The 22,355-nt window shown below is 35.4% G+C and overlaps 1 protein-coding gene across 3 annotated transcripts in view; it reads left to right on the plus strand.

Annotated features, from left to right (window-relative positions):
- The window catches only part of CPNE8 (copine 8), a 303,498-nt gene that overhangs the window by 49,722 nt on the left and 231,421 nt on the right, over window positions 1–22,355 (plus strand). For all 3 annotated transcript variants that reach the window (XM_024764161.1, XM_024764160.1, XM_024764162.1), the window contains exons 2-3: window positions 421–461; window positions 1,940–1,986. In XM_024764161.1, the coding sequence (XP_024619929.1) occupies window positions 421–461; window positions 1,940–1,986 (88 nt within the window). The remainder of the gene's footprint in view (window positions 1–420; window positions 462–1,939; window positions 1,987–22,355) is intronic.

Below are 22,355 nucleotides of genomic sequence, written 5' to 3' on the forward strand. Positions count from 1 at the left end.
TTTTTTTTTTTTTTTTTTTTTTTTTTGTCTGTGCTGTTCTGTTGACTGTGTTTTTATTTTCTCAGTGTATAGTGAGTGATTCCATAGAAGGAGTAACTTTTAAGAACCTGAAATATGAAAGGCTATCAGGTTGATATGAAAAAAAGCCTTTCAAGTAACAAGCATGGTACAGATAAATGCACATGAGTGGTAGTCCTGGTGAAAGAATACAACAGGGTAAACATGAGATTTTTATTATAAGTATTAAACATAAAAATGTAATTTAACTATTATAAATTATTACCAATTAATGGAGGATGAATATGAAGCACAAATGTAACTTTTGGAACTTTCAAGTCATCATTCGTGTATATATATATTTATATTTATATAAATATTTTGGTATTATATTTATCTAACATTTTCTCTTTTATTCAACAGAAATCTTCTTGACAGAGACACATTTTCTAAATCTGATCCAAGTAAGTATCTATTACTTGCTTTTTTTTTTTTTTTTTCGGTACACGGGCCTCTCACTGTTGTGGCCTCTCCCGTTGCGGAGCACAGGCTCCGGACGCGCAGGCTCAGCGGCCATGGCTCACGGGCCCAGCCGCTCCGCGGCATGTGGGAACTTCCCAGACCGGGGCACGAACCCGTGTCCCCTGCATTGGCAGGCGGGCTCTCAACCACTGCGCCACCAGGGAAGCCCTATTACTTGCTTTTTGAAATAGTCTACTTATTTTACTTGATTTTTCAAAAAGTTGTTTGAAAATCATAGTTCTTATTTAAATATTTGTTTTGAAGCCTAGAAAGCAAGATGGAGTATAGTCTTAGGCCCTGCATTCTCATCTACCTGGGCAGTACTCTGGCAAAAGAGAGGGAATTGCTTAGCATTTTGAGAATAAGATGACAATGCAGATGACTGCAATGTAGGACAGTTCACTTTGAAATTAAACCTCATTGTATAGCCATATGGTAGAAATTATCTTTGAAAGACAACTGTAATGGGCCATAATTTTATGATCAAGTCAGAGTAATCATTTTCCTTTTTTTGTGAATAAATGCAGTATATAAAGGCATGTACAACCAAGTGAATTATATAATATCTTGAATGAGCTGAAGTTTTTGATTCCTAATTATATATATTGAAAATTGGAGATAAATTGTAAAATGAGACAGTTTAAATTAGAAAACAACAGAAATAATGTATAAATCAAATAGTGAGTCCAAATCTTGTAATATTTAGAAGCTGATATCCAGCAGCTCTCCATCTCTACAGATGTGTGAACCTGTGTGGTTTAACTACAGGAGAGAGGTTTTGTCAGTTGACAGAAGAATTCTTGAGGTAGTCACTGGAGAAAAGGCATTAAACTTTGTGGGTATTAAAAATTCCTGGGGCCCATTGACAAGTGGGTGGGATATTTTTATAAATTAATCTTTACCCCAAACTCTTAATCTCCCTTTTTTGCAACTTCCTTTTGTGGTTCATAGGATTTCTTACTTGTTTACAAACATTGAGGATAGGAGTTGCAAATATTAAATTTGGCATATGATTTGCTCCAGATATCCTGCCTATGATGGTTTTGAGCATTGTAAATATCCTAGGAAGAGCTTGACTTATGACTGGTAACATCCTGAAATATTTCAAACTGTTTAACCTTAGTTAAAAGATTTTTTTACCTATATCTGTAGCATAATGCAATTGAAGACATTAGCAAATAATTGTTATTTTTTTTGTGCCTAGCTCTATACATGCTAAGTTCTAAAGACCTGATATTGTTTCTTGCTTTTTTATAAAAAATTTTCATCATGTGATGATTTATTAGCAATTTTCATGCCAGAGTAAGGCTAGGAACTAATTTTAATATAGCTTTTGTACAGCTGAAAAATAAATTGGATACATTTATATCTGATATTTATAAAAAACGTTTAGATATATTTATTTTTTCATCTTTTGTAGTTTGTGTCTTGTATGTACAAGGAGTTGGAAATAAAGAATGGAGAGAGGTAAGAATTTGAATTAAAAAAATTGTGCTGGAAGACATGGTATAAGTTATAATGTGATCAAGATGATACTTTCCTGTTTTTAGTTATTTTAGTAATTTTCTTATAGATTTATTTATTTTTATTTATTTACTTTTGGCTGCATTGTGTCTTTGTTTCTGCTCGCAGGCTTTCTCTAGTTGTGGCGAGCAGGGACTACTCTTTGTTGTGGTGCGTGGGCTTCTCATTGTGGTGGCTTCTCTTGTTGTGGAGCACTGCCTCTAGGCATGCGGGCTTCTGTAGTTGTGGCACACAGGCTCAGTAGTTGTGGCTTGCAGGCTCTAGATCTCAGGCTCAGTATTGTGGCGCATGGGCTTAGTTGCTTCACGGTTTGTGGGATCTTCCCAGACAAGGGCTCAAACCCATGTCCCCTGCATTGGCAGGCAGATTCTCAACCTCTGCACCACCAGGGAAGTCCTTCAACCCAAAGATTGAATTTCTTTTTTATTTTATTTCATTTTAATTTGATGAAAGCAATCTTTGTGTTTTGTTCTTAATAATCCTTAATGTTTAGCTCATTTATGATCTTTCTGTGGAATAATCTAGCCTTGAATTTGTATTTTCCTCAGTCTTACATAAATTTAATGTGATCCAATTCTTACATAATTGAAGTTTGTGATTTTAGTCTCACTTTTTGAGGTCAACTGCTGATTTTATAAAATATTGCTTTAAAGCGTTTTAAAAGTGATATCAATTATCACCTGCTTTTTGACAGTTAATAACTTGTTATTTGAAAATAAAGTAGAAACTCAGTTTCCTAATACAAATACTTTGTGTAATGGAGTAAGAGCAAGGAGGCAGAATTACTTTTTTCATGGTTAATAATTTTATTTATTTATTTTTATTGCAGTATAGTTGATGTGTAATATGTTTCAGGTGTACAATATACTGATTCACAAATTTTAAGGGTTGTACTCCATTTATAGTTATTATAAAGTATTGGCTATATCCCCTGTGTTGTATAGTATATCTTTCTAGCTTGTTTTATACATAATAGTTTTTACCTCTTAGTCCCCTCCGCCTGTATTGCCCCTCCCCACTTTCCTCTCCCCATTGGGAACCACTAGTTTTGTTCTTTATATCTGTGAGTCTGTTTCCTTTTTGTTATACTCACTAGTTTGTTGTATTTTTTAGATTCCATGTATAAATAATATCATCCAATATTTGTCATTCTCTGTCTTATTTCACTTAGCATAATACCCTCCAAGTCCATTCATGTTGTTGCAAATGTAAAATTTCATTCTTTTTAATGGGTAATATGCCATTTTGTATATATGTGTGTGTGTGTGTGTGTGTGTATATATTTATATCTCACATCTTCCAGTCCAAGAACATGGTATACCTTTCCATCTGTTTATGTCATCTTCAGTTTCTTTCATCAGCATCTTACAGTTTTTGGGATACAGGTCTTTTGCCTCCTCAGGTAGGTTTATTCCTAGTTATTTTATTCTTATTGATGCAATGATAAATGGGATTATCTTACTGGTATTTCATAGATAGTATACAGAAATGCAACAGATTTCTGTATATTTGTATCCTGCAAAGTTACCAGATTCATTGATGAGCTCTACTAGTTTTATGGTGGCTGCTTTAGGTTTTTCTGTGGATAATATCATTTCAACTGCAAACAGTGGCAGTTTTACTTCTTCCTTGCCAATTTGGATTTCTTTTATTTTTTCTTGTGTAATTGCTATGTCTAGGACTTCCAATACAATGTTGAATAAAACTGGTGAGAGTGGGCAGCCTTGTCTTAGAGGAAATTCTTATAGATTTATACTGTTGAGTATGGTATTAGCTGTGGGATTTTCATTATGGGATTTTCATATATGCCCTTTATTATGTTGAGGTATGTTTCCTTTATGCTCACATTCTAGAGAGTTATAATAAATGGATGTTGAATTTTGGGGACTGTTAAAGGAACTGAGATAAATATCCATAATGTATAGGACCAGGCATCTTGGCCAATGAAAATCCTTAATGATGAGGCTTTCTTATTGCCTAAGCAATGAGATGTAAGTTTCTTATTTAATATACAGTGTTTTTCATAATAATAATGACTCTTGTTCTACGCCCTTTAGAATACTGACTAATTTAGTTTGCACAACAACCTTAAGAGGTAGATGCCATTTGCATCCTTATTTTACACATGAAGAAATTAAAGAACAGAAAGCTTAAGTGACTTGACCAAAGTTAGCCAGTTGTAAATAATAGAATGGGGATTTCAACCCAGGCCATTTGGCTCTATAGTTCCTAATTTGCAGAATCCTTATCTGACTCCAACCTTCACGTTCTGGTTTTATTAATAGAAATTCTATAAATTGATCTTTGGGTCTTTATTCATATCTTCTTCAGCTTGACTTTGGATGAAAAACAAGTAAGAGAAGAAGCCTACTATTTAGGTAAAATGGCATAATATTAAAATAAATCAGAAAACAGAATATTTTACTTATTTGTTTTTTTCTCTTCGAAGGGGTAGAATGTATAAGAGGGAATAATATGCAAAATTGGTATAAAAACAAAGTAGAAATTGAGAATATGATGATAAATAGGACCCAGAATCATATAGAGTGGGTAGGGAAAAGATGGACGAAGATGGGGAGATACCAGTTAAGAGACAATTTCAATAGACAGCATTTCAAAAAAATTAAAAGTGTTAAGAACTAGAGAATAGTCTGGAAGAATAGAAAAGGAAGTGTCAGATGCAGAGACAGCATTTTGTAGGTAAAATCCATTGTATATAGCATCTAATTGAACTAGCTGGATAAAGGAAAGGGGTGAAAAAATGAAATACACTGTATATATTATTAAATCCCCACCAAATCATTTGAGAAAGTCAGTTTCTTTACATTGAGAGCCAGTATGGTATACAGTGGTTAAGGGAGTACACTTGACCTCTTAGTGACTGTTTCCTCATCTGAAATGTGGGGAATTATGCTAATGATTCTAGCTCACACAGTAGTTATGAGGATTAAACTAACCACTGGACCATGACTGGCACATAGTAAACACTATATGATTAAGGCTACCTTGGTTCTCTAAGAGATCAAAATACATTTTTAAGAATAACAAAACTAGTAAGTGGCAGGTAAGTAAATTCCTGCATTATAATATTCTGTAAAATTCATTGTACAAGCCCAACAGTTGATGGGAAAATGACCTGTGGGATTTACTTGGCCTCAAACCTAATATGATGGTATGGTGTTGCATAACTGCTAAAAAGCTAATGCAATCTGAGGTTGCGTTGATGGATGTGCAATGCTTACATTAAGGAAGATAATGCTGTTATGTTGAGCTGTATTAAATTGTCATTTTTGTAGCTCACAGTGGTTGAGGGTTGGCAATTTTATGTGATTCAATTAAACTCTCTTGTATTTTGCTCTCGTAGGAGCAAATCTGGAATGTTTGTTTTCAGTTCTCCATTTGAGATCATTGAAATGCCATATATGAGGAGGGCTACCATCTTGAAGAAAGGGATAGACACTATGTCATATTAATGAAGGAATGTTTAACCTGAAAAATGCAAAGACTCTGAGTAGTTATAATAATTGTCTTCAGATTCTTAAAAGTATTTTGATTTAGACATGGGGGTACAGTTACTTGAAGTTGAAACAAGAAAGGAGGAAAGAAAAAATTTGGCTCAAAGGATGAAGAGACAAAGGCATATTTTGTTCACTGTGGGTAAGACCTTTGTAACATTTAGAGTATTCCATGGTAGAATGGGTTTCCTAGAACAGTATCCTGGAGCTAGAACTATAGTGGATGTCCTGTCCTGTATTCAAACAGGGGTTGGACTAATTCATCAGGAAAAAAACTGGACCTAATTAGTTCTAATTACTTGCAACTCTGATTTTATGATGCTATAGAAGTCATAAAGAGTTTTGCACTCATATTATCAATTCTTCCCATTATCTTTTAAGTACTGAGCATATTTTACAAAATAATAACAAGAACCACTCTAATAATTATCCTCAGTGTATTTGGAATTAGACAAGTAAAACAATATTTTAGATATTTTAGTAAAAATTTAAAATATATTCATCCATTTATCAATTTGACCTGTATTTATTGGGTGCCTATCATGTAGCTGCAGTGGTGGAAAAAATTTTAAATAGACAGTATTTTTACCTCAAGGAGCATAAAATATAGTTGAAGAGTTTTACCAGCAACTTCAATGTGACTATACAATCCATTTACTGATTTAGGTATCAATACTGTGTCAGTAACATAGTGGTCATGTTTGTATTTGAATTTAGATGTGTTCTGGAAAAGTATGTATTCACTAGCCACATGACTTTATGTTCTGGGATGAATTACTTTTATACAGTAAGGAGAAATTTAAAAAAGAAAAAAAAATGGGCTCCCCTGGTGGCGCAGTGGTTGAGGGTCCACCTGCCGATGCAGGGGACGCCGGTTCGTGCCCCGGTCCGGGAGGATCCCACATGCCTCAGAGCGGCTGGTCCCGTGGGCCATGGCCGCTGGGCTTGCGCGTCCGGAGCCTGTGCTCTGCGGCGGGAGAGGCCACAGCAGAGGGAGGCCCGCGTACTGCAAAAAAAATAAATAAATAAAAAAAATTTTAAAAAGCTTAAAATATGTGGAAACAAATGCTCCAAATAAAGTGATAAAAAATTATTTAAAACTGTAGTGGTAATCTGCAGTTTAAAAATTATATCTGACACTATTATAATTACCTGCATACAAAAAATTCTATCTAATGATTGTGAATTGTCAAAGTAATTTATCTTTTAAAACTAAAACAATATTTCAGTGCATAATAATTTGGAGCTAGAAATGATAAAGTGCCATGAATTATGAAAATATGAAAACCTCTTAGTGGTGAATGGAAATAGCAAAGTCATGTCCCTAAGGATGCACACATACTTGGCTTTGAGAGGTTCTGAAAATGTTGCAATTAATTTCTTTGAGTTAAATTTTAGTTATCCATAGGTCATCTATTTTGTGAATTATTTTTAAACATTTAAAATTACAGAGTTGGTTCCTGATTCCATATGTTAGTTATATAATGAAATGAAGCAAGCTGAAGTTGTTTATAACTCACAGTGAGTGTACTTTGGAGGCAAATCTACTGCCAAATGCTGATTTCCATAGTTTGACATTGTCTCTGTTCTGCACTGTTCCATTGATATTGAGCTGTTTTAATATTTATTCATGTCCATGCTGAATAATATATGTATAATACGTAAACACACACATATTCAGAGAGGATAAGAAAATTTTTCATAGCTCAGCTTAAATGTTACTTTACCTGTTGACCTTTTCTAACCCTCACAACTAGAATTTCCTCCTTTCATCTTTTTGAAATCCCATAACTTAAATATCTTTCTTATGGTCCTTGTCACCTTCTACTTTATATCATTCAACAAACATTAAAGACTTTTTTGTGAACCTATTTTCTTCTGTGTCTTCACTTCTTAATTCAGTGCTCCTTAAAGGTCAAGCTCCTCCCTACAGCATTTAGGATAGGGCTTTTGTGCTTAGAAGATGCTCAGTTAATATTTGTTAACAGGAGGAATTTGAGGATACCCTCAAATATGGGCACACATTTAATGATTGTGGTTTCAGAATTTATGAGTTGCAAGCCTTCTTGTAGATAATTCGGTACAAAGGTCACATTTTTCATATGAGAACATTCACGTGGCATGCGAAGTACTTATGAAAGAAAGCTCAGTGCTTATTCTGCTGCTTTTTATCGTAACTTTTACTACATATTTAGGAAATTGAATTATAGCATTCATTGAAAAACATGCTTTTTACCTCTTAAAGCTTAGGGTGTACTCATTTCATTCTATCTTTTTTGTTCTGTGGAAATAATAGAGTGAAGCATCTATAAAGTTATTGATATAGGAAAGAGGAAACTCCCCATGGCTTTTAGGCAGTCACTGTTGCTAAACCACTGAGGGTCCAACTTGGTTATTGACACTATCTGCACTATTGGGTTCATGCTACAGAGCAGCTGCGCGTTTTTGTTTGGTTTGGTTTTATTTTCTATTTTATAAAAGAGACTTTAATTACAATATACTGCTGAGAATTCAGTCTGTAGAGATTATATTCCTCTAGTAGACATTTGAAGGATTCTTACTATATGTATCCACTGTGATTGAGGGGATCATAACCGAAGAGAATTGAGGAGAAGTTGTTGTGTGGCATGTGGTTGAAAGAACTTTGTTAAACCAATATTTTCTACAGAAAGTATAGTCATTCTTAAGGCGTTACTGTTTTAGCAAAAATTTGTGGTGTGTCCCTCAGGAAAATACCATATTACACTCATTTGGATTCCTAACATCAGCCATACCAGTTTTGGAAACAACTGTAGATTGGCTTTGAAATTTTTCTGTTTAGAAAAGGACATAAAATAGTTTTACAGATATTTCTGGTCATAGAGAATTAGACGTTTAGGCTTAATGTAATTGCCTCTGTTTATAAGGCTAAATTGAAGTCTTAGCTCTATCGATATTTTATGTCCAACTGAACAAGAATTATACTTTCTTTTTTTTTTAAATTTCACTATCATGTTATCTGTTTTTCTTAATAAATTTATTTATATTTTATTTATTTATTTTTGGCTGTGTTGGTCTTCATTGCTGTCCGCAGGCTTTCTATAGTTGCTGCGAGCGGGGGCTGTGCTGTGTTGCAGTACACGGGCTTCTCATTGCGGTGGCTTCTCTTGTTGTCGAGCACAGGCTCTAGGCACACGGGCTTCAGTAGTTGTGGCACGTGGTCTCAGTAGTTGTGGCTCGCGGGCTCTAGAGCACAGGCTCAGTAGTTGTGGCGCACGGGCTTAGTTGCTTCGCGGCATGTGGAATCTTCCTGGACCAGGGATTGAACCCGTGTCCCCTGCATTGGCAGGTGGATTCTTAACCACTGTGCCACTAGGGAAGTCCAAGAATTATACTTCAACAGAACTTTTCTGATTGTTAGCTGAAAAACAAATCCAGAATAATTTTCTTCTCGAACTATTTTTTCCTGTTTGGCTTTTATTTATTTTTTTATTTTTCCAGCTTTACTGAAAGGTAGTTGATATAGAACATTGTGTAAGTTTAAGGTGTACAACATACTGATTTGATATATGTGTATAGATATTCTTTCTTTGTGTGATGAGAACTTTTAAAATGTGCGGTATAGTATTGTTAATTATAGTCACTATGCTGTGCATTACATCCCCAGAACTTACTTATCTTTATATTATAACTGGAGGTTTTTACCCTTTGACCAACTTCACACATTTCTCCCACCCCCAACCCTTGGCAACCATCAATCTGTTCTGTTTCTATGACTGGCTTTCTTAGATTCCACACATAAGTGAGATCATACAGTATTTGTCTGTCTTTGTCATATTTCACTAGCCTAATGCCCTCAAGATTTATCCGTGTTATTGCAAATGGCATAATTTCCTACTTTTTAATGGCTGTGTTCCTGTTCTAATTTTAGTATACCTTTTTATTGAAATAAAACATACCCAGATAAAGGGTACACATCATACAGCACAGTGAATTTGTTAGGTGCAAATACATCCACGTGACCACCCCACATCTACAAATAGAATATTGCTAGCATCCAGGAATTCTGTTTGTGCACTTTCTTCCTCCCAGATTAAACTGCATCCTGACTTCTAGCACTATAAAATAATTTTGCCTATTTTTAAGCCTCATATAAGTAAAATGATATATTATATATGTATTTGTCTAGCTTGTTTCACTCAGAATTATGTGCGTGGCATCTATCCATGCATGTGGCAATAGTTTGTTCATATTTGTTGCTGTATGGTTTTCTATTTTATGAATATACCCCAATTTATTTATCCTCTGGGTAGATTTTTGGATTGTTTGCAGTTGCTGAATATTATGATTAACTGGTTAGAACATTCCAGTACATGTCTTTTAGATCTTATATTTGTAAATTATTATTGTCTGCACATGTAGGAGTAAAATTTCTGAGCCACAGGGTATGCATATTTTCATATTCAGTAAATACTGATGAACTGTTTTCTAGAATTTTCCACGTGGCAGTACATCTTTGCCAGTGCTTTGTCTTGTTAATTAAAAAAACATATTTCCATTCTGCTTAGTATAAAGATATCTTGTTTGGACTTTAACTTCATGATGATTAATATGGCTGAGCACCCTTTGATAGGCCTAGTGGCCATTTGGCTATCCTCCTATGAAGTGCACATTCAGGTGTTTTGCCTATTTTCTTACTGATTTTTGGGAGTTATTTATGCCTTCAGGATAGGAATTTTTGTTGCTTATATGTCTTGCAAATATCTTCTCTCCTGTTGTAGCATGGCTTTTAACTCTTTGAACCATATATTTTGTTGAACAGAAGTTCGTAATTTTAATTTAGGTTGTAATATCAATTTATTCCTTTCTGATCTGTGCTTTTATTCTGTTTAAGGAATGTTTCTGTTTGAAGGCCACGATGATGTTATATTCTAGAAGTTTTATTGTTTTAACTTTCTTATTTAGACCTACAATTCCACTGGGATTAATTTTTGTGTATGATTTGAGGTAAAATTTACTTTGATTCCATATGGTATCGAATTGACCCAGGAGCATTTGTTGAAGAGATTTTCTTTCTTTATTGTAAATCATATGACCTTTGACATAAATGAAATGATTAAATATGTGAGGACTTGATTAAATCCTTGTTGAGGATTCTATTGTGTTATACTATGCTATCTTAATAACTAGTTGTATGTACTTTGTAGTTGTTTTCTTTTACTTCAAGGTTTTCTAGGTCAGGGGTCAGCAATCTTTGTCTGTAAAGGATAAGATACAAATAGGGGCCAGGGGTAAATATTTTAGACTAGGTGGTCCCTATGTTCTCTGGGGCTATTGTAGCATAAAAGCAGCCATAGACAATACATGAATGGTTAATTTGGGCTATGTCCCAATGAACCTTAATTTACAAAACAAGTGGCAGGCCAGATTTGGCTTATGGACTGTTCTAGGATATTTGTAGCTTTTTACATCACCACAAAATTTTAGAATTTGTCAGTTTATACACATATACTTGCATACATGCATGTGTGCGTGCGCGCGCACACACACACACACACACACACACACACACACACACTGTGAGATTTGAGTTTGGTTTGAGTCTGTAGATTAATTTCTGAGAATTGAAGTATGTAAAATCCATGAATATGGATACAATCCATGAATACGGATACTCTTCTATTTATTTAAATTTTCTTTAGTTTCTCTGAATAATATTTTATAGTTTTTATATAAGGGTCTTATACATCTTTAATTGTATTTGTCTCTAGTGATTAGATATTTTTTTGATGCCAATATAACTTGTCATGTCTCATTTTTATTTATTATTGTAGTATATAAAATGTCATTTTATTTTTTGGATAATTGAATTGACTTTGCTTAACTTACTAATAATAATTTGGATTTTTAAAAATTTTCTTCATATACTATGGTAATCTGCACATAATGTTTTATTTTTCCCTTTCTAATCATGTTTATTGTACTGACAACTTCCTCTGCACAGTGTTGAATAAAAGTGGTGATAGGAGACATCCTTGTCTTGTTCCTGATATTAAGACTAAAGTTTTCATATATTTGCATCTATGAGGTGTTTATATGATTTTTCTTTATTTTTGTAAATGTGGTAAATTACTTGATTTTCAGTATTAAAACAAATATATTTCTGGAATGATCCAACTGATTCATGATATATTATCTTTTAAATATATTGCTTACAGTGTTTTCCTAATATTTATTAGAATTTTGCATTATGTTATTTATGAGTGATATTGATCTATAAATTTCCTTCCTTGGCATAAATTCGTTGGTTTTTGTTCTTAAGGTTAAATAGGACTCATTAAATGTGTTTGAAAATATTTCCTCTTTTACTGTTCTCTGAAAGAATATGTGAAAGATTAACGTTGTGTCTGAGTTAAATGTTTGGAAAAATTTCCTGCTAAAGAATTCTGAGCCTGACTATTTCTTTGTGGGAAGTTTGAATTTCAAATTCATTTTTTTTTCTTTTATTTATTTATTTATTTTTGGCTGTGTTGGGTCTTCGTTTCTGTGCGAGGGCTTTCTCAAGTTGTGGCAAGCAGGGGCCACTCTTCATCGCGGTGCGCAGGCCTCTCAGTATTGTGACCTCTGTTGTTGCGGAGCACAGGCTCCAGACGCGCAGGCTCAGTAGTTGTGGCTCACAGGCCTAATTGCTCCATGGCATGTGGGATCTTCCCAGACCAGGGCTCGAACTCATGTCCCCTGCATTGGCAGGCAGATTCTCAACCACTGCACCACCAGGGAAGCCCCACTTTCTTTCTTAACTATCTGTCTACTCACGATTTCGGTTTCCTGTCCTGACAATATTGCATGCTGTGTTTTTCCAGGAATTTGTTGATTTTGCCCAAATTCTCAAATTTATTGGCATAAAGTTGCTCATAATATACTGTTAAGATATATATTTCTCTAAGATCTATAACGATACCCCGCTTTTTACTTTCAGATGTTGATAATTTGTATTTTTCTATTTTTTTCCTTTATCCATCTCAGCAGAGGTTTATCTGCACATAGTGTTTTATTTTTTCCTCTCTAATCATGATATTTGTTGCACTGACAATTTTATTAGTCCTTTCTAAGAAGCCACTTTTGCCTTTGTTGGCTATCTCTAGTTTTTTAAGAATTTCATTGATTAGTGCAATTATCTTTATTTTTTCCTACTTTTTTGGTTTTAATTTGCTGTTCTGTTTCTAAGTTCTTGAGATAGATAACTTAATATTTATTTTCAATCATTTTTCTTTTCTACATATGCATTTTAGGCTATAAATTTCTCTTTAAAGGAGCTTTAAGTATATCCAACAAGTATTGTTATGTTATACTTTTATTTACATTCAGATTCAAAGAGTTAAAAAAATTTTTTTTAATTGATCTCAAATTTACTGAAAAATTGTGAATATAGTGTAAAGATTTTTTTTCCTTTGAGCTATTTGAGAATAAGTTGCCAACATGATGCCCCAGGAGCTTGAATACTCTATTGCATAAAGCACATTCTCCTAGAAAGCCATAATATAATAATCAGAATCAGGAAATTAGCACTGACATATTTTTACCATTTAATCTTAAGACCCCTTTCAATTTCACTTAATTGTCGCAATAATATCTTTTAGCAAATGGATCCCATTCAGAATTACCTATTCCGTGTACCTGTCTTTTCCTTTACTGTTTTTTTTTTTGTTGTTGTCTCTTTGATTTTAGTTTCTCAGTCTTTTCTTAACTTGATGTCCTTGACAATTTTTGTGGATGGAATGCCAGCTACTTTGCAGAATTTGTCTTATTTTGACTTTGAGTGATTTTTTTTTTCTTCATGATGCATCTTTGGGTGGAATACCACAGAAGTGGTATGGTGCTCTTCTTATGCCTGGCATAAGATTTTGATTTGTCCCATTTCTGGTTAGGTTAATTTTGATCACTTGATAAAAGTGGTGTCTGCTAGCCTTCTCTATCAAACAGTTACTTTTTCCATTTTGTGGTTAACATTACTTTTGGGACGGGAAGCTGGTAGTTATGATGGGAAGGTAGTTGATGAGTATTTGGGAAGATACTTTGAGAGTATATAAATATCTCTTTCCTCATTAAACGTTTTTTAATTAATTTAATTATTTTGTGAGTGTGGACTTATAGTTTCCTCTGTTTTTCAATGGATTTTCATATTATACTATCATTTATTTTGGTGCTCAAATTGTCCCAGATTTGTCCAATGGGAGCACCTTGAGGCTGGCTTCTGTGTCTGTTAAAAGTTGCCCCTGTCATTCTTTTAGCATGTCCTTATTTCCTAGGACAAGACGTTCAGGGTGTTTATTCTTTTCTGGAAATGTTTCTTGTCTTAAATTCTACTTTGCTTAGAAAGTGAATAGTTAGACTAGTTTACATTTGTTTAATTTTTATATGGTTTATCTTATCTCATGGATTTGCTTTTGACTTTCCTGTGTATTTATATTTGAAGTGTATCTCTTATAAGCAGCAGATAGTTGGGCTTAAAAATAAACTTACATTCTCTTTGTCATTTATATGGAGTGTTTAGATCATTTACAATTAACTTAATTATCAATATGTTTGGGTAAAACTTACCATTTCTTTTTATTTTATTCACATATTTTAAATTCTTTATCTTTCCTTTCTTTCCTTCCTGGATTTGGATATTTATCTATCATCTATCTTTCTTTCTTCCTATCTATCTATCTATCATCTATCTATATCACTGTATATTTTCCCCAATATTAGCTTGTTAGTTTTACTTTCTTTTATCATTATTTTAACAGTTACCCTAAAGATTTCAACATACAGTCTGGATATTTTAGAATCTGTTATAAACTAGTTTTGTAACTTCTCTGAAAATGCTTGGTCTTTAAAACATTTAACTCAAGAGGGACTTTCAAGATGGTGGAGGAGTAAGACGTGGATATCACCTTCCTCCCCACAAATACATCAAAAATGCATCTACATGTGGAGCAACTCCTACAGAACACCTACTGAACGCTGGTAGAAGACCTCAGACTTCCTAAAAGGCAAGAAAATCCCCATCTACCTGCGTAGGGAAAAAGAAAAAAGAAGAAATAGAGACAAAAGAATAGGGACAAGACTTGCACCTCTGGAGAGAGCTGTGAAGGAGGAAAAGTTTCCACACACTAGGAAGCCCCTTCACTGATGGAGACAGGGGTTGGGTTGTTGCAGGGGGAAGCTTTGGAACCACAGAGGAGAGCACAGCAACAGGGTGCAGAGGGCAAAGCACAGAGATTCCTGCACAGAGGATCAGTGCTGACCGCACTCACCAGCCTGAGAGGCTTATCTGCTCACCTGTTAGGGTGGGTGGGGCCTGGGAGCTGAGGCTCTGGCTTCTGAAGTCAGATCTGAAGTCAGATCCCAGGAAGAGGACTGGGGTTGACTGCATGAACATAGCCTGAAGGGGGCTAGTGTGCCACAGCTAGCCAGGAGGGAGTCCAGGAAAAATTCTGGACCTGCCTAAGAGGCAAGAGACCATTGTTTCAGGGTACATGAGGAGAGGAGATTCCTTCCCCATCTGCCCACAGAAGGCAGAACACTCCCTATATGAGCTCCAGAGACAGGCATGAGCCACAGCTATCAGCTCAGACTGCAAAGACGGGCATGAAATGCTAATGTTGCTGCTGCAGCCACCAAGAATCCTGTGTGCAAGCACAGGTCACTATCCATACCCCCCAGGGAGCCTGTGCAGCATGCCACTGCCAGGGTCCTGTGGTACAGGGACAACTTACCCAGGAGAACACATGGTGTGCCTCAGGCTGTTGCAACATCATGCCAGCCTCTGCCTCTGCAGGCTCGCCAGGCATTCCAATTATAACTACTGTACCTCTCCCACCCCCAGCCTGAATGAGAAAGAGCCACCTAGTCAGCCGCTCCTTTAACCCCATCCTGTCTAGGTGGGAACAGATGCCTGAGGTGACCTACATGCAGAGGTGGGGCCAAAACCAAAGTTGAACCCCAGGAGCTGTGAGAAAGAAGACAAAAGGAAATTTCTCCATGCAGCCTCAGGAGCAGCAGATTAAATTCCCACAATCAACTTGATAAACCATGCATCTGTGGAATACCTGAATAGACAACGAATTATCCCAAAATTGAGGCGGTGGACTTTGGGAGCAACTGAAGACTTGGGGTTTGCTTTCTGAATCTGATTTTTTTCTGGTTTTTATGTTTACCTTAGTATAGTTTTTAGCGCTTGTTATCATTGGTGGATTTGTTTATTGGTTTGGTTGCTGTCTTCTTTTTTTAATTATTATTTTTTTTCATTTTAATAACATTTTTATGTTTTTTTAAAAAAACATAAAATTTAAAAACAAATTAAAAAAATTTTTTTTCTCCTTTCTTTTTTTTCTCCTTTCTTTTTTTTCTCAATTTCTTCGCAGCCATGTGGCTGACAGGGTCTTGGTGCTCTGGCCTGTTCTCAGGTCTGACCCTCTGAGGTGGGAGAGCTCAGTTCAGGACACTGGACCACCTGAGACCTCCCAGCCCCAAGTAATATCAATTGGTGAGATCTCTCTCAGTGATCTCCGTCTCAATGCTAAGACCCAGTGCCACCCAAAGGCCAGCAAACTATAGTGCTGGATGACCCATGCCAAGCAACTAGCAAGACAGGAACACAAACCCACCCATTAGCAGACAGGCTACCTAAAATCATACTAACTTCACAGACACCCCAAAACACACCACCAGATGTGGCCGTACCCACCAGAAAGACAAGATCCAGCCCCACCCAGCAGAACATAGGCACCAGTCCCCTCCACCAGGAAGCCTACACAACCCACTGAACCAATGTTACCCACTGGGGGTAGACACCGAAAACAATGGGAACTATGAACCTGCAGCCTATGTAAAGGAGACCCCAAACACAGTAAGTTAAACAAAATGAGAAGACAGAAAAATATGCAGCAGATGAAAGAGCAAGGTAAAAACCCACCAGACCAAACAAATGAAGAGGAAATAGGCAGTCTACCTGAAAAAGAATTCAGAGTAATGATAGTAAAGATGATCCCAAATCTTGAAACTAGAATGGAGAAAATACAAGAAAGGTTTAAAAAGGATATAGAACTAAAGAGCAAACAAACAATGCTGAACAACACAATAAATGAAATGAAAAATTCTCTAGAAGGAATCAATAGCAGAATAACTGAGGCAGAAGAAATAGTGGAAATAACTACTGCAGAGCAGAATAAAGAAAAAAGAATGAAAAGAATTGAGGATGGTCTCAGAGACATCTGGGACAGCATTACACACACCAACATTCGAATTATAGGCATCCCAGAAGAGGAAGAGAAAGAGAAAGGGTCTGAGAAAATATTTGAAGAGATTTTAGTAGAAAACTTCCCTAATATGGGAAAAGAAATTGTCAGTCAAGTCCAGGAAGTGCAGAGAGTCCCATACAGAATAAATCTAAGGAGAAACATGCCAAGGCACATATTAATCAAACTATCAAAAGTTAAAGAAAAAATTTAAAAGCAGCAAGGGAAAACAACAAATAATATACAAGGGAATCCCCATAAGGTGGCAGCTGATCTTTCAGCAGAAATTCTTCAAGCCAGAAGAGAGTGGCAGGACTTATTTAAAGTGATGAAAGGGTAAAATATACAACCAAGATTACCCAGCAAGGATCTCATTCACATCTGACAGAGAAATTAAAACTTTTACAGATGAGCAAAAGTTAAGCAAGTTAAGCACCACCAAACCAGCTTTACAACAAATGCTAAAGGAAGTTCTCTAGGCAAGAAACACAAGAGAAGGAAAAGACCTACAAAAACAAACCGAAAACAATTAAGAAAATGGTAATAGTAACATATGTCTCAATAATTACCTTAAATGTAAATGGATTAAATGCTCCAACCAAAAGACATAGACTGGCTGAGTGGATACAAAAACAATACCCATATATATGCTGTCTACAAGAGACCCACTTCAGATCTAGGGACACATACAGACTAAAAGTGAGGGAATGAAAACAGATATTCCATGCAAATGGAAATCAGAAGAAAGCTGGAGTAGCAATTCTCATATCAGAAAAAATAGACTTTAAAATAAAGAGTATTACAAGAGACAAAGACGGACACTGCATAATGATCAAGGGATCAATCCAAGAAGAAGATATAACAATTGTTAATTTTTATGCATCCAACATAGGAGCACCTTAATACATAAAGCAAATGCTAACAGCCATAAAAGGGGAAATTGACAGTGACACAAAAATAGTAGAGGATGTTCACAACCCACTTTCACCAATGGACAGATCATCCAAAATGAAAATAAATAAGGAAACACAAGCTTTAAATGATACATTAAACAAGATGATCTTAATTGATATTTATAGGACATTCCATCCCAAAACAACAAAATACACTTTCTTCTCAAGTACTCATGGAACATTGCCCAGGATAGATCATATCTTGGGTCACAAATCAAGCCTTGGTAAATCTGAGAAAATTGAAACTGTATCAGGTATCCTTTCTGACCACAGTGCTCTGAGATAGTTATCAAATACAGGAAAAAACCTGTAAAAAATACAAACTCTTAGAGGCTAAAACATATGCTACCTAATAACTAAGAGATCACTGAAGAAATCAAAGAGGAAATTAAAAAAAATACCTAGAAACAAATGACAATGAAAACACGACTACCCAAAAGCTATGGGACGCAGCAAAAGCAGATCTAAGAGGGAAGTTCATAGCAGTACAGTCCTATCTCAAGAAACAGAAACATCTCGAATAAACAACCTAACCTTACACCTAAAGCAATTAGAGAAAGAACAAAAAACACCAAAGTTAGCAGAAGGAAAGAAATCATAAAGATCAGATCAGAAATAAATGAAAAAGAAGTAAAGGACACAATAGCAAAGATCATTAAAAATAAAAGCTGGTTCTTTGAGAAGATAACAAAATTGATAAACCATTAGCCAGACTCATCAAGAAAAAAAGGGAGATGACTCAAATCAACAGAATTAGAAATGAAAAAGGAGAAGTAACAACTGACGCTGTAGAAATACAAAGGATCTTGAGAGATTACTACAAGCAACTATATGCCAATGAAATGGACAACCTGGAGGCAATGGAAAAATTCTTAGAAAAGCACAACCTTCCGTGACTGAACCAGGAAGGAATAGAAAATATAAAGAGACCAATCACAAGCACTGAAATTGAGACTGTGATGAAAAATCTTCCAACAAACAAAAATACACGAACAGATGGCTTCCTAGGCGACTTCTATCCAACATTTAGAGAAGTGCTAAGACCTTTCCTTCTCAAACTCTCAAAATACAGCAGAGGGAGGAACACTCCCAAACTCATTCTATGATGCCACCATCAACCTGATACCAAACCAGATAAAGATGGCACAAAGAAAGAAAATTACAGGCCAATATCATTGATGAACATAGATGCAAAAATCCTCAACAAAATATTAGCAAACAGAATCCAACAGCACATTAAAAGGACCATAGAACATGATCAAGTGAGGTTTATCCCAGGAATGCAAGGATTGTTCAATATGCACAAATCAATCAATGTGATACACCATATTAACAAATAGAAGGATAAAAAGCATATGATAATCACAATGATGCAGAAAAAGCTTTTGACAAAATTCAGCACCCATTTATGATAAAAACTCTCCAGAAAGTAGCCATAGAGGGAACCTGTGTCAAAATAATAAAGGCCATATGTGACTAACCCACAGCCAACATCATTACCAATGATGAAAAACTGAAACCATTCCTCCTCTAAAATCCAGAACAAGATGAGGTTTCCCACTCTCTCTGCTGTTATTCAACATAGTTTGGAAGTTTTAGCCACTGCTAGGAATCAGAAAAGAATAAGAAATAAAAGGAATCCAAATTGGAAAAGAAGAAGTAAAACTGTCACTGTTGGCAGATGACATGATACTATACAGAGAGCATTCTAAAGATGCTCCCAGAAAACTACTAGATCCAATCAGTGGATTTGATAAGGTAGCAAGATATAAAGTTAATGTACAGAAATCTCTTGTAGTCCTATACACTAATGATGAAAAATCTGAAAGAGAAATTAAGGAAATAATCCCATTTACCATCACAACAAAAGAGGATGAAATACGTAGGAATAAACCTAGCTAAGGTGACCAAAGACCTGTATGCAGAAAACTATAAGACACTGATGAAAGAAATTAAAGATGATACAAACAGATGAAGAGATATATCCTGTTCTTGGACTGGAAGAATCAACATTGTGAAAATGACTATACTACCCAAAGCAATCTACAGATTCAGGGCAATCCCTATCATACGACCAATGGCATTTTTAAAAGACCTAGAACAAAAATATTTCACTATTTGTATGGAAACATGAAAGACCCAGAAAAGCCAAAGCAGTCTTGAGAAAGAAACTCAGAGATGGAGGAATCAGGCTCTCTGACCTCAAACTATACCTCAAAGCTACAATAATCAAGACAGTATGGTATGGGGACAAAAATAGAAATATGGATGAATGGAACAGGATAGATATCCCAGTGATAAACCCATGCCATGCACATATGATTACCTTATCTTTGATAAACGAGGCAAGAATATACAGTGGGGAAGAGAAAGCCTCTTCAATAAGTGGTGCTGGGAAAACTGGACAGCTACATGTAAAAGAATGAAATTAGAACACTCCCTAACACCATATACAACAGTAAACTAAAAATGGGTTAAAGATCTAAATGTAAGACCAGACACTATAAAACTCTTAGAGGAAAACATAGACAGAACACTCTATGACATAAATCACAGCATCCTTTTTGATCCACCTCCTAGAGAAATGGAAATAAAAAGAAAAATAAACAAATGGGACCTAATGAAACTAAAACTTTTGCATAACAAAGGAAACCATAAAGGAGATGAGAAGACAATCCTCCAAATGGGAGAAAATATTTGCAAATGAAACAATGGGCAAAGAATTAATCTCCAAAATACACAATAGCTCATGCAGCTCAATATCAAAAAAACAAACAACCCAATCCAAAAATGGGCAGAAGACCTAAACAGACATTTTGCCAAAGAAGATATACAGATTACCAAGAAACACATGAAAGGATGCTCAACATCACTAATCATTAGAGAAATGCAAATCAAAACTACAATGAGATATCACCTCAGACTGGTCAGAATGGCCATCATCAAAAAATCTAGAAACAATAAATGCTGGAGAGGGTGTGGAGAAAAGGGGACCCTCTTACACTGTTGGTGGGAATGTAAATTGATACAGCCACTATGGAGAACAGTATGGAGGTTCCTTAAAAAACTAAAAATAGAGCTACTGTATGACCCAGTGATCCCACTATTGGTCATATACCCTGAGAAAACTGTAATTCTAAGAGTCATGTATCAAAATGTTCACTGTAGCACCATGTACAATAGCCAGGATATGGAAGCAACTAAGTGTCCACTGACAGATGAATGGATAAAGAAGATGTGGCACATATTTACAATGGAATATTACTTAGCCATAAAAAGAAATGAAATTGAGTTATTTGTAGAGAGGTGGATGGACCTAGAGCCTGTCATACAGAGTGAAGTAAATCAGAAAAAGAAAAACAAATACCGTGTGCTAACACATATATATGGAATCTAAAAAAAAGAAGAAATTGGTTCTGATGAACCTTGGGTCAGGACAGGAATAAAGATACAGACATAGCGAATGGACTTGAGGACACGGGGAGGGGGAAGGGTAAGCTCGGACGAAGTGCAAGAGCAGCATTGACATATATACACTACCAAATGTAAAATAGAAAGCTAGTGGGAAGCAGCTTCATTGCACAGGGAGATCAGCTCGGTGCTTTGTGACCAACTAGACTTGTGTGATAGGGAGGGTGGGAAGGAGATGCAAGCGCTAGGGGATATGGGATTAATATGTATACATATAGCTGATTCACTTTGTTATATAGCAGAAACTAACACAACACTGTAAAAGCAATTGTACTCCAATAAAGACGTTTAAAAAATTTTGTAACTCATTATCTCCACTCCCGTCTTTGGTGTCATTATTATGAGTGTTAATTTTGCATATAATTTAAACACACAAGACATTTTATTATGTTTTATATTGTCAATAGTCTTTTATTTTCCATATATTTTCATACATTTCCTATCACTTCCTCTTCATTTCTTGTTGCATTTGTATGTTTCCTTCAAGGATCATTTTTATTCCCAATGAATAAATCCCTTTAAAATTTCTGTTTGTGCAATTTTGCATTTATACAGCCAGAGTGAATTGTCTTAATTGTTTTTAATAGGGAAGTCTTTATTTTGAATTTTTTCTCTTTTTTATTGTAAATATAGAGAAAACAATACAAAAAGTGGAAAACTTAGTGAATTATTATAAGGCAAACATCTTTGTAACCATTAGCAAGGTCAAGAAATAGAACTTTGCCAGCCACCCAAAGTTTCCTGCCACATGCCCCTCTTAATCAGAGCTCTCTGTTTTCATGGAGTAATGATGTGTGTGTGTGTGTGTGCGTGTGCGTGTGTGTGCCTGTGCATTTATGGTTTTTTCATCCAATTGTGAACCTCTCGACATTATAGTTTAGTCTTAAACACTTAAAAAAAAAAAAAAGAACTGGCGTACATTTTCTTTCTGTTTTCACCTACAACTTTCCCTGCATCCCTTTGGTTTTCTTTCAACTTGTCTCCTAGAGAATCTGGACCATTTGATCTATAGTTCCATAGTCAGGATCTTACTGACCATATGCTTATGATTCAGTTCATCATGTTTTTCTGTTCTTTGTATATCTTCAGTTTGATAGGCTGACTCAAAA

The sequence above is a fragment of the Neophocaena asiaeorientalis genome, unplaced genomic scaffold (assembly GCF_003031525.2).
Source record: "Neophocaena asiaeorientalis asiaeorientalis breed wild unplaced genomic scaffold, Neophocaena_asiaeorientalis_V1.1 scaffold329, whole genome shotgun sequence".
In the NCBI taxonomy this organism is placed as follows: domain Eukaryota; kingdom Metazoa; phylum Chordata; class Mammalia; order Artiodactyla; family Phocoenidae; genus Neophocaena; species Neophocaena asiaeorientalis.